The sequence below is a fragment of the Anomaloglossus baeobatrachus genome, chromosome 10 (genome assembly GCF_048569485.1).
Source record: "Anomaloglossus baeobatrachus isolate aAnoBae1 chromosome 10, aAnoBae1.hap1, whole genome shotgun sequence".
NCBI lineage: Eukaryota > Metazoa > Chordata > Amphibia > Anura > Aromobatidae > Anomaloglossus > Anomaloglossus baeobatrachus.
The window spans coordinates 198,242,865-198,255,599 of record NC_134362.1 but is presented as its reverse complement, the minus strand read 5'-3'; the positions used below and the strand labels follow the sequence as shown (position 1 = coordinate 198,255,599).

Sequence of the window (12,735 nt, the reverse complement as noted above, 5' to 3'; positions counted from 1 at the left end):
GCCACACAAAGCATTACACTAAAAAGTGTAAGGCCCCTCCCCTTCTGGCTATACACCCCCAGTGGGATCACTGGCTCACCAGTTTTCTGCTTTGTGCGAAGGAGGTCAGACATCCACGCATAGCTCCACTGTTTAGTCAGCAGCAGCTGCTGACTATGTCGGATGGAAGAAAAGTGGGCCCATATGGGGTCCCCAGCATGCTCCCTTCTCACCCCACTTGCGGTTTGTAAGGTTGAGGTACCCATTGCGGGTACGGAGGCTGGAGCCCACATGCTGTTTTCCTTCCCCATCCCCCCTCAGGGCTCTGGGTGAAGTGGGATCTTACAGGTCTCCAGGCACTGAGACCGGGCTCCATCCACAGACCCAGAGAGCCTGCTGGATATGGAGCTGAGTATCGTCAGGGACAGGCCCTGCTACATTAAGGTACTCTGTGTCCCCGGGCAAGCGCGCACACACACCCCAGCATTGCTGGGAGTGTTAGTGCGCCGGGGGCAACAGCGCAGAGCGCTCGTGCTATTAGTCACTACAGCTTTGCTGAGTGACTTTATGTATTGGGAACTGCCGCGCCGGCCGTTGCTGGGTGTTTTTTACACTGTGGCGCGGCTGGGACTTGTGGTGCGCCGGGGACTTCCGCGCTGGCCGTCCACATGGACGGCCGCGCTTATTACTCGAGTCCCCGGCTTTGCGGCCTAGTTTTGTTTCGTTCCCGCCTCCAGCCCTGCCAGTCAGGGGAGAGGCGGGACGCTGTACAGACAGTCAGCGCCGAGGGCTGGAGTCTGCTTTGCATTCTCCAGCCCCCTTCACTGGACACAGTGGGACGCCAGTTTCCCGCTCTTGTCTGGGGCACGCCCACGGCCCGCCCCTCGTCACACGAGCTGGAGAAGGACGCCGGCAGCCATTCCTGCACGCCGTCCGAGCTGGGGAACGGAGACATGCTCTGGGCAACCAACACAGGGCTCTGGCGACCACACACCCGCGTTATAGGCGGGCGGTAAGCAGCATCTGAAGTGCTGACCCCACTAAATACCGAAGTGTCCATTTGTATTTTATGCTTGTATGCTATACACTGCACTGTAGGTCGCTATCTTTGGCTATATGCCCTTCTAGATGGCGAGATAACAGCAGCAAAAACGCAAGGGTGCTAAGGCACAGGTTTTCTAGGCTGCTTGTATTGCATGGCTGAAGTGTTCATTTGTACTTATGCTTGTATGCTATACATTGCACTGTACAGTCGCTACTCTTGGCTATATTCTCCTAGAGGGCTGGACAACTGCAGCAAAAACGCAAGGGTGCTAAGGCACAGGTTTTCTAGGCTGCTTGTACTGCATGTGCTGAAGTGTTCATTTGTATATATGCTTGTATGCTATACATTGCACTGTACGGTCGCTACTCTGGGCTATATTCTCCTAGAGGGCTGGACAACAGCAGCAAAAAAGCAAGGGTGCCAAGGCACAGGCTTTCTATGCTGCTTGTATTGCATGTGCTGAAGTGTTTATGCTTGTATGTTGTACATTGCATAGATGACTAGAATACAGCAGCAAAAAAGCAACACAGGCTTTCTATGCTGCTTTTCCTGCAGATACTGTTCCACCGGCAGGTTTCACTGACCCCCATTGTGGGCAATGCTCCCCTGTAGCACTTGGTCAGCCGGGGTCTCTACTAGAAGTGGCCAAAGAAACCACCTGTGAACCCTGTCCAGGGACAGGGACGGAGATTGTCATGGGATGGAGACTTTGCACTCCAGACAGGCCATGGGCAATCTTGATTAATGCTCCCTGGCCACCCTCATTTGGAACGTACTCAGTACTCCGGGGGGGGTCCCAGGCATTCCAGGGTGAAGGCTCTGACACGGACGGCAGTCCCAGACAGCCTAGGCTAGCTCGCTGGGTACGACACTCGGCTTCATCACTGGTCAAGGTCCCAGCGGGAGGACTCTCTGTATGATGAGGCAGACGTAGCTGATCAGGGCTTTGGTCCTGACACCGCTCTCAATCCGGATACACCGGATGGGGACGCCATAGTGAATGATCTTATAGCGTCCATCAATGGAATGTTGGATCTTTCTCCCTCAGCTCCCCCAGTGGAGGAGTCAGCTTCACAGCAGGAGAAATCCTTTTTTCAGTACTCATGCGTAGATTGAGTATTTTTTCTGACCACGCTGACTTCAGAGACGCAGTTCAGAAACACCACGCTTACCAGATAAACGTTTTCTCCAAACGTATTAAGGATGCACGTTATCCCTTTACCCTGATGTGGTACAGCCCTGGACCCAGGGTCCAAAGGTGGATCCCCCAATCTCCAGGCTTGCGGCTAGATCCATAGTTGCAGGGGAGATGGGAATTCACTTAAAGATGCCATTGACAGACAGATGGACCTCTGGTTGAAATCTGTCTGTGAAGCTATCAGCGTGTCGGTTGCTCCGGCATTCGCAGCCGTATGGGCACCCTAACCTATTTCAGCTGGTCTTGCGCAGCTGGTCTTGAGCACATGTACATCTGTGCCGCAGGTGGTGTCCTTAACCTCGCAATGTCTGCATTGCGACTTACCCTAGTAATGCTGTCCTGCGGGGACAGTCGAGGTTGGTCCTTCCCAGGCTCGGGCAAGTCCCAATTGTACTCGTCTAAAAGGGCTCAAAAGGCTCAGAGGGGCTCAGATTCCGGCCGGGCTCATTCACGCCCAAGGAAGGCAGCAGGAGGAACCGCTGCCAAGGCGATCTCCTCATGTATTTCAGCTCTCTCTCCCCGCATCCGCGGTTGGTGGCAGAATCTCCCGCTTCTGGGTACATTTAGCTGCCACAGGTCACAGACCGGTGGGTGAGAGACATTGTGTCTCACGTGTACAGGATAGAGCTCTGTTCTAGTCCTCCGGCTCGATTCTTCAGAACTCCCCCCCCCACCCCCCCCCACCGAGCCGATGCTCTTCTGCAGGCAAAAGGAGTGGTAATCCCTGTTCCTCTTCAGGAACAAGACACGTTTTTTTCCTCCAATCTTATTGGGGTGCCAAAAAAGGGTGGCTTTTTCCGTTCCGTTCTGGACCTAAAACTGCTCACCAAGCACGTGAAGGCCAGGCGGTTCCGGATGTAACCCTCCGCTCCGTCATTGCCTCAATGTCTCAAGGAGATTTTCCTAGCATCAATAGACATCAGGATGCTTATCTCCTCGTGCCGATTGCTCCAGAGCACCAGCGTTTGCTACGTTTCGTTATTGAAGACGAGCATCTTCAGTGCGTAGCCCTGCCCTTCGGTCTGGCGACAGCCCTACGGGTTTTCACCAAGTTCAGGGCAGCAGTGGGAGCAGTCCTGCACTCTCAGGGTCACTCTGTGATCCTTACTGGACGATCCACTTGTCAAGGCACCCTCTCAAGAGGCATGCCGACACAGCCTGAACGTGGCGCTGGAGACTTTCCAGAGTTTCGGGTGGATCATCAACTTTTCAAGGTTACATCGGGCACCGACCCAATCGCTGACATATCTGGGCATGGAGTTTCACACTCCCTCAGCGATAGTGAAGCTTCCGCTGGACAAGCAGCGTTCACTACAGACGGGGGTGCAGTCTCTCCTTCAAGGCCAGTCACACCCCTTAAGACGCCTCATGCAGAGGCAGTCACTTTCGCGCAGTTTCACTGCGTCCACTTCAATGGGACATGCCTTGCCAATGGGTTGGGGAGTCGACGTCCCTAGAAAGGAACGTTTCCCTTCTCAGACGGTCAAGGACTCTCTCCAGAGGAGTCCATCCTTCAGATCAATGTTCTGGAAATCTGGGCAGTGCATCTTGCCCTGCAAGCCTTCCAGCAGTGGCTGGAAGGAAAACAGATCCGAATTCAGTCGGACAATTCCACAGCGGTGGCAGACATCGCCCACCAAGGCGGAACACGCATCGCCAAGCCTACCAGGCAATCCGACGGATTCTGTTGTGGGTGGGGGACAGAGCATCCACCATATCCGCAGTTCACATCCCGGGCGTAGAAAATTGGGAAGCAGACCTCCTCAGTCGCCTGGGCATGGACGCAGGGGAATGGCCTCTGCACCCAGTATGGTGTCAGGAAATCTGTAGCCGCTGGAGGATGCCGGACATCGACCTAATGGCGTCTCGGCACAACAACAAGGTCCCGATTTTCATGGCGCGGTCTCACGAGCAAAGAGCTCTGGCGGCAGGCGCCCTAGTTCAGGATTGGTCGCAGTTCCAGCTACCCTATGTGTTTCCTACTCTGGCACTGTTGCCCAGAGTGCTACGCAAGCTCAGCTCCGCTTGCCGCCGCGCCATCCTCGTCGTCCCAGACTGACCGAGGAGGTCGTGGTCCCGGATCTGTGGCATCTCACGGTCGGCCAACCGTGGGCACTCTCAGACCGGCCAGACTTACTGTCCCAAGGGCCGTTCTTTCCACTGAATTCTACGGCCCTGATCCGGACTGTGTGGCCATCGAGTCCGAGATCCTAGCGTCTTCAGGATTATCTCAAGACGTCATTGCCACCATGAGACGGGCTAGGAAGCCGACGTCTGCCAAAATCTCCCACAAGACGTGGAAGTTATTCTTATCTTGGTGCTCTGCTTAGGGAGTGTCTCCCTGGCCATTTGCATTGTCTCCTTTTTCCCCCCTTCCTGCATCTGGATTGGGAAAAGGTTTGTCGCTCGGCTCCCTTAAAGGACAAGTTGCAGCGCTGTCGGTATTCTTTCAGAAGCGCCTAGTACGACTTCCTCAGGTACGCACGTTCCTGCAGGGGGATTATCACATTGTCCCTCCGTACAACAGGCCGTCAGACCCATGGGATCTGCACAGGGTATTAATTGCTCTCTAGGAGCCGCCCTTCGAGCCTCTGAGGGATGTTTTCACTTTCTCGACTTTCACAGAAAGTGGCCTTTCTGGTAGCGGTCACGTCTCTTCGGAGAGTGTCAGAACTAGCAGCGCGGTCATCCAGAGCTCCCTTCCTGGTGTTCACCAAGATAAGGTAGTGCTGCGTCCGATCCCAGAGTTTCTCCCTAAGGTGGTATCCCCTTTTTATCACAATCAGGATATCTCCTTACCTTCCTTTTCTCCATTTCATCGATATGTAATGGCTTTGCATTGTTGGATCTGGTGTAGAGCACCCAGAATCTACATTCCCGCACGGCGCTCCTGCGCCGCTCGGATGCACTCTTTGTCCTTGTCACTGGTCAGCGCAAGGGATCGCAGGCTGCAACATCCACCCTGGCTCAATGGATCAAGGAACCAATCCTTGAAGCCTACCGTTCTACTGGGCTTCCGGTTTCATCAGGGCTGAAGGCCCATTCTACCAGAGCCGTGGGTGCGTCCTAGGCATTACGGCACCAGGCTACGGCTCAACAGGTGTGCCAGGCAGCTACCTGGTCGAGTCTGCACACTTTCACCAAACATTATCAGGTGCATACCTATGCTTCGGCGGACGCCAGCCTAGGTAGAAGAGTCCTGCAGGAGGCAGTTGCCTCCCCGTAGGGGAAGGCTGTCTTGCAGCTCTAACATGAGGTATTTCTTTACCCACCCAGGGACAGCTTTTGGACGTCCCAATCGTCTGGGTCTCCCAATGGAGCGCCGAAGAAGAAGGGAATTTTGTTACTTACCGTAAATTCCTTTTCTTCTCGCTCCTATTGGGAGACCCAGCACCCGCCCTGTTGTCCTTCGGGATTTTTGGTTGTTTTCGGGTACACATGTTGTTCATGTTGAATGGTTTTCAGTTCTCCGATGTTACTTCGGAGTGAATTTGTTTAAACCAGTTATTGGCTTTCCTCCTTCTTGCTTTTGCACTAAAACTGGTGAGCCAGTGATCCCACTGGGGGTGTATAGCCAGAAGGGGAGGGGCCTTACACTTTTTAGTGTAATGCTTTGTGTGGCCTCCGGAGGCAGTAGCTATACACCCAATCGTCTGGGTCTCCCAATAGGAGCTAGAAGAAAAGGAATTTACGGTAAGTAACAAAATTCCCTTCTTTTCTTTCAAATCATTACAACTCTGTTTGCTTTACTATACAAAGGCTGCAGCCATCTCCTGTATGTTAGCCCACTGACCCCTCCTTTCTCCTCACTCCAAAGAGCTGCGCTGTCTTGTCTCTGCCTGTTCACTCCTTGAACCCCCCTTGCTTCTCAGCTAAAAGACAGCAGAGACGTAGCTGTGCAATTTGATCTCCGCTCTGTCTCAAGCAGCTGGTGGACATATGGCCCCCACCTTTTTGCTTCCTCTGAGTGTAAGAATGTAAGGATGTAGCTGCTTCTGTGGGCTTCTGCTCCCCCCTCTCGCATTCTTTGTTCTCAATAGAAAGACTGTCATGGATGTCCCTGGGCTCTACCAGACCCCCGCAGTCTGCCTCTTCACTCTCAGTGAAGAAGAAAAAAACTGCAGGCAGTGGGTGATTGATAACTTCCCCCCCTGCTTTCTTTGTGTAAGAGACTGCAGGCACAGCGCGTAATACAACTCCCGCTCTCTGTCCCATGTAAGCAGCCAGTGAGGGACTGACCCCCCCTTCTTCCTTTGTTCACAGCGAAGAAGAAAAAAACTACAGGCAATTAACTCTTTGAAAACTAAATAAGAGCGTAGAATCTACAAGCTTGATTAACCATACACTATATACAAATAAACAGCTACTCAAAAAGCCCCCCCATTTCTACCTTACTTACAGCCAGAAACACAGACAGCCGGATCCTTTACAAAAGACCTAAAAGCCAGCACCTATAGGGTCTGGGTTTTTCTCTCGGTCACCGGCGAGCGACAGTCACACCGTTAGGTCTCCGGTGCACTACCATTCTCCGGACTAGTGACCACCCCCTTTCGCCAGGTGTCTCTCGATCCACAGGTAAAACAGCACACACAATGTATATGATGCTTACCGTGAAACGGAGGGCGATCAAACCTCGATATCGAGCAACACCTGGATACTTGTGGAGTAGCCCCAGACGTCCGGAAAGTGGAAGCTCTGACTCACTCTTCTCGGTGGCCCCACACTTGGCGCGCCAACTGTCAGGGTCAGAATGACGATGATGATGATGATGATGATGATGATGATGAGACTCAAAGGATCTCTCGGATCCGGCTGCTGTTTCTAATTAAAATGTCATGAGTGCACTTAGAGATTAAATAACTAGACAGCAAGTCAGTTACATCTATCTCCATGACTGGCTCTTAACCAAGTGCTTTATTATTTGAAAAAACTCTAAACCGAGCAGTAAGGGGGTGTAAACAAAAGTTTTAGTCCAATCAAATATCGCAGGGCAGGGCTTCATGACGTAGAGAAATCTACACATCCTCCTTGGATTGGTCAGTCCAGACTCCAGGAATTTCTTTTGTCCATCTGTCTTGGGTGTAGGACAGGAAATAGCAGCCATCTTCAAGCTATATATATATATATATATATATATATATATATATATATATATATATATATATATATATATATATATATATATTATATATATCCTAGTATATACTGAGTCTAAGGAAAATACACTGAATATGCAATATACATATATACATGTTAGTAAGAAACAAAAGCATTCACAAATGTGTGTTAGTTCACATCTACTGAACTATATAACGGAGTCTATGAAATGGCTGAATTAAGTATTTTTGGATACTCAATTCTTTATCCTCAACACAGGGAATATAGACAGTGTATAGTGCTGTGGATAGTGTGTATGTATGTGTATTTATATATATATATATATATATATATATATATATATACTCGTGTGTGTGTGCTATACTATAGTGTGTGTGTGTGTACAATATGTGCTATATTGCAGTGTATAGCGTATCTGTACTGTGTGTGTATATATACTGTATATATGCTATACTGGAGGAGTGTGCATGTATATAGCTGTAAAACAGGTGCACATAATATCTACAGGACTGTGCAAAGTTGTAGGCAGGTGTGGAAAAGAAACTGCTGCACAGTCCGAATAGTAACCGATTCTACCGAACAACTGATATCAATAGTCATTTTCATATGTAGGATGCAACACTCATTAACTGAAACAGGAACAGCTGTGTAGGAGGCTTAAATCTGGGAGAGGAAGAGCCAAGCTCTGCTACAAAGGTGAGAACTTTGGAGTCACAGGTCCAGGGTCTTACGCTGGGCTCCTCCTGGCGATACCTGGTGTCCAGTGTGAGGTTTGACTGTGGCCTTGAGAATGTCCCTCAGGCAACTATGTAATCTTGAATGTTTGCCTTTGCTGCCAATGACTGAATCATGCTAGTATGGAGCACTTGGACGATTTGCTTCTCAGACGACCCCTCCCTGTCCCGCTCCCCGTCCCCCTCCCGTCCCGCTCCCCGTCCCCCTCCCGTCCCGCTCCCCGTCCCCCTCCCGTCCCGCTCCCCGTCCCGCTCCCGTCCCGCTCCCCGTCCCCCTCCCGTCCCGCTCCCTGTCCCCCTCCCGTCCCGCTCCCTGTCCCCCTCCCGTCCCGCTCCCTGTCCTCCTCCCGTCCCGCTCCCTGTCCCCCTCCCGTCCCGCTCCCTGTCCCCCTCCCGTCCCGCTCCCTGTCCCCCTCCCGTCCCGCTCCCTGTCCCCCTCCCGTCCCGCTCCCTGTCCCCCTCCCGTCCCGCTCCCTGTCCCCCTCCCGTCCCGCTCCCTGTCCCCCTCCCGTCCCGCTCCCTGTCCCCCTCCCGTCCCGCTCCCTGTCCCCCTCCCGTCCCGCTCCCTGTCCCCCTCCCGTCCCGCTCCCTGTCCCCCTCCCGTCCCGCTCCCTGTGCCCCTCCCGTCCCGCTCCCTGTCCCCCTCCCGTCCCGCTCCCTGTCCCCCTCCCGTCCCGCTCCCTGTCCCCCTCCCGTCCCGCTCCCTGTCCCCCTCCCTGTCCCCCTCCCGTCCCGCTCCCTGTCCCGCTCCCGTCCCGCTCCCTGTCCCCCTCCCGTCCCGCTCCCTGTCCCCCTCCCGTCCCGCTCCCTGTCCCCCTCCCGTCCCGCTCCCTGTCCCCCTCCCGTCCCGCTCCCTGTCCCCCTCCCGTCCCGCTCCCTGTCCCCCTCTCCGTCCCTCCCCACTGTCCCCCCATGTATACAGGCTTTGTTCGTATTGGAGAGAGAAGAGTAATCTGCCAGACACCTCTAGTAGTGGCTGAAATCCTCCTTAAAGGGGAATCCTGCCCAGAAGCAATCTACCTGGATAGATAATGAATGCAAGGTGCGGGGTCCAATTATCTGTAAAATGTTTGCAGCACTTAATACAGCACTTTACTGTAAAATTGTGCGGGGGGGTTTGGTCTGGGTATCCAACCTACTCTGCTTGGCTGTCCCAGCTCATACGCATTGATATATAACGATGGCTGGATCGCTAAAGCGCACGACCCGGACTGTGTTAACATCCCTGCGCTTCATCAATGTTGCTGTAGCATTGTTTCGCCGACATGTGAGTCTTCAGGAGCGCACCAAAAATGGCGGCAAGGGTGGCAAGGAGTCAGCTAAGTCCTAGAGATGAACTTTAGAACAACCCTTACAATATAATGAAGGGGCCCGTTATAGACTCTCTCAGTCCGGGCCCGAGAGAGCAGATTCCACCCTCCTCTCCCCTCATCCTGCCTATTATACTCTGTGCGCCGACCACCCACAGCCCGTCCTCACTCATTGTCTCCATTTACCCTTTTTTCCTTTTTTTTTTAATACAGATCTTTATAGTGTATTTTCCCCGGTGCCGGTGAAGTTGATGGGAACATGTACAGTTTGTCAATTCTACAGGTAACGAGTCCAGTAGGCGCTTACCTTAGGGTTGTCCCATCATTAAGTGTCTAACTGTCTGCAGAAGAACCTACTGGGAACTGAACAGCTGCCAGAACGGGAAGGAGATTGACTTAGACATTTCCTAGTGGCTATATTTATAGCTGCCAGAAGGGGACGTAAACTCAACTTACTCGAAGCTATATTTACATCTGCCAGAGGGGGAAGAAGACTAACTGCAGAATTTGTTAAGGGTTAATTTTTACAGCTGCCAGAGGAAAATGGAAACTGAAATGGAATCGTTGTAGAAAATATATTTACATCTGCCAGAAAGGGAAGCAGACTAACTGATCAATTCACAGCTTCTAGAGGAGGAGGAAACTGACCCCCAGTCAGTTTCCTCTTCCTCCTCCTCTGGGAAGGAGTCTGACTGCACAATTTACTGGCACTATATTTACAGATGGAGAAGGAGACTTGCTGGGGATTATATTTACAGATGACAGAGGGAGGAGGAGACTGACTGCAACATTTACTGGTACTATATTTACAGATGACAGATGGAGAAGGAAGCATACTGGGGACTATATTTACAGCTGCCAGAGGGAGGAGAAGGCGACTTACTGAGAATTATTTTCACAGCTGCCAGAGGGGGAAGGAGTCTGACTGTAGAACTTACTGGCACTATGTTTACAGATGGAGAAAGAGGCATGCTGGGGACTGTATTTACAGATGCCAGAGGGAGGAGAAGGCGACTTACTGAGAATTATATTCACAGCTGCCAGAGGGGGAAGGAGTCTGACTGCACAATTTACTGGCACTAGATTTACAGATGACACCTGGAGAAGGTGATTTGCTGGGAACTATATTTACAGATGGAGAAGGAGATTTGCTGGGGACTATAGTAACAGATGCCAGAGGGAGGAGGAGATTCACTGCAGAACTTAATGGCACTATATTTACAGCTACTAGAGGGAGAAGGAGACTTACTGTATAACTTACTGGCAGTATGTTTACAGAGCGCTCAGGGGAAGGACCCTTAATAAGTGTATGTTATGGGGGCACCTCTCAGGCGGGTGTTAGTCCCACTTCCTTCCAAATATTTGTGGCGTATAAGACCCCATTGATGGTAATTCATCTCGTGGTACCTGATACTCGTGTTTCACAGTGTATGTTCCTGACCCGCCGCTCTGTGCCCTCTCTTCAGGTGGTGGACCCGAGCTGCTTCTTCTGCGAGATCTTGAAGGAAAATGCCGGCGAGGAGTACGAGCAGCTGTTCTCCGAGCTGAACTTCCTCTACAACATGGTGTACCGAGACGTGGATGAGCTGCGGCCGGCGTCCTTACCTGTGGGGACGGTAATGTACAATAGATCCCATAGATGTGATCACGTGTCATTCACCAATGACGATAGTCACCGATGACTTTGTCTCCTTCCAGTTTTGTGTCGTTTTCTATGAAAAAATGAAGAGTTGGTGCCGAGCCATCCTGGAATCCACCACCTGCAGCGAGGAGGGCCAACTGGTGGATTGTTTCCTGCTGGATTACGCCGTGTATTGTCCCATTAAGAAGAGCAAGTGAGCGTCCGCTCCTACCCTGAACCCATGACGCCAACATATACCAGACGTCACCTCTTTATTGTCCTTCTACCATTGCAGCATTCGGTTTCCGGTGGAGGAATGCCAGAAGCTCCCTTTCCGTGCAAGGAAATTTAGGCTTTACCAGATTCGCCCGGTATCTCTGTGCATCGACATTCTTCAAAACAAGTCGGAAATGAGGTGAATGAGTCGAAAGTTAGTAAGATGGGGCACCTGTGTGTCCCCCTGTCATGTCTGCTACCATGTTTTTCCAAAAATATCTTACTTTTTTTTTGCCCCCGAAAAAGGCGCTAGGGCTTATTTTCAGGGTAGGTCTTATTCTTGGAGAAACATGGTTGGGGGTAAGTTTACCACCCTAAAAAAAGCACCTTTCCTGACTTCGGATGTCTGCATGGCTCCCAGGTCCTCCTGTAATCTTTGGCGGGGCTCCCAGCAGGAATGCTCCATGCTGCGTCCCCTGCTTCTGGCCGACACACTCGCATACATCAGATCGGGCACGCAAACTCATACATATACACATCATATATCATACATCAGATCACACACACCACATCCAGCGATACCAATTGCTTCCGGCCAGCAGGGAAACCTGGGACGCAGTGCAGGTGGAGCGCAAGGACCTGCGGTGGTGGAACTCATCAATGCCTTCCACCGCAGGTCCTTATGCGTTCCACCGCAGGTCCTTATGCATTCCACCGCAGGTCCTTATGCGTTCCACCGCTGGTCCTTATGCGTTCCACCGCTGGTCCTTATGCGTTCCACCGCAGGTCCTTATGCGTTCCACTGCAGGTCCTTATGCGTTCCACCGCAGGTCCTTATGCGTTCCACCGCAGGTCCTATGCATTTAACCGCAGGTCCTATGAGTTCCACCGCACTGCGTCTCAGAATTTTCTTTCATCCAGAAGAAATCGGTATCGCTGGATGTGGTGAGTGTGTATGTGTGACCTGATGTATGATTATGTGTGTGGGTGTGCAATCACTGCATGTCCTCTGCTCGGTGTCTGGGGAGTGTGATTACGGGGTGTCCGCGATCTATAATGAACTGTCCTGCAGTATTCATCTTTGAACCGCGATTTGGGCATGGCTTATATTTAAGCCTTGCTCCAAAAATGTTGCAAATCCCTGCTAGAGCTTATTTTTGGAAAAACACAATATTAATATTGTCAATTTCACCTTGAGCTATACGATTCTGCTATTCCTACACAAATTTCTTTCGTTTTAGACCAGCAAAAAATTGGGACACCTCTGCTATCCATTACTTCCGACAACTGCTTAACGGTAAGGTTATATCTTAGCCGCGATGGTAGTTAATAGTGATCCCCAGCAGAAGACATTGATGAGGCATCCTTAGGATATATCAGTCAATGACTGATCGTTCATGTCCAAACTGGTAAGGAGCATTAAAGGGGTTTTCTGGTCAAATTTTTCTGATGACCCTTCCTGGGATATCTTAAATTCGTGGTGGTCCGACACCAGGCACCCCCACTAATCAGAA

General features: G+C 51.5%; 1 protein-coding gene across 1 annotated transcript in view; it reads left to right on the top strand.

The window, feature by feature from the left end:
* LOC142254805 (uncharacterized) overlaps nucleotides 1–12,735 on the top strand; it is a 238,389-nt gene that overhangs the window by 32,512 nt on the left and 193,142 nt on the right. Inside the window, exons 2-7 of the mRNA XM_075326121.1 lie at nucleotides 7,953–8,036; nucleotides 9,598–9,667; nucleotides 10,851–11,000; nucleotides 11,083–11,219; nucleotides 11,301–11,420; nucleotides 12,463–12,518. Of these exons, the coding sequence (XP_075182236.1) occupies nucleotides 9,644–9,667; nucleotides 10,851–11,000; nucleotides 11,083–11,219; nucleotides 11,301–11,420; nucleotides 12,463–12,518 (487 nt within the window). The 5' untranslated portion in view covers nucleotides 7,953–8,036; nucleotides 9,598–9,643. The remainder of the gene's footprint in view (nucleotides 1–7,952; nucleotides 8,037–9,597; nucleotides 9,668–10,850; nucleotides 11,001–11,082; nucleotides 11,220–11,300; nucleotides 11,421–12,462; nucleotides 12,519–12,735) is intronic.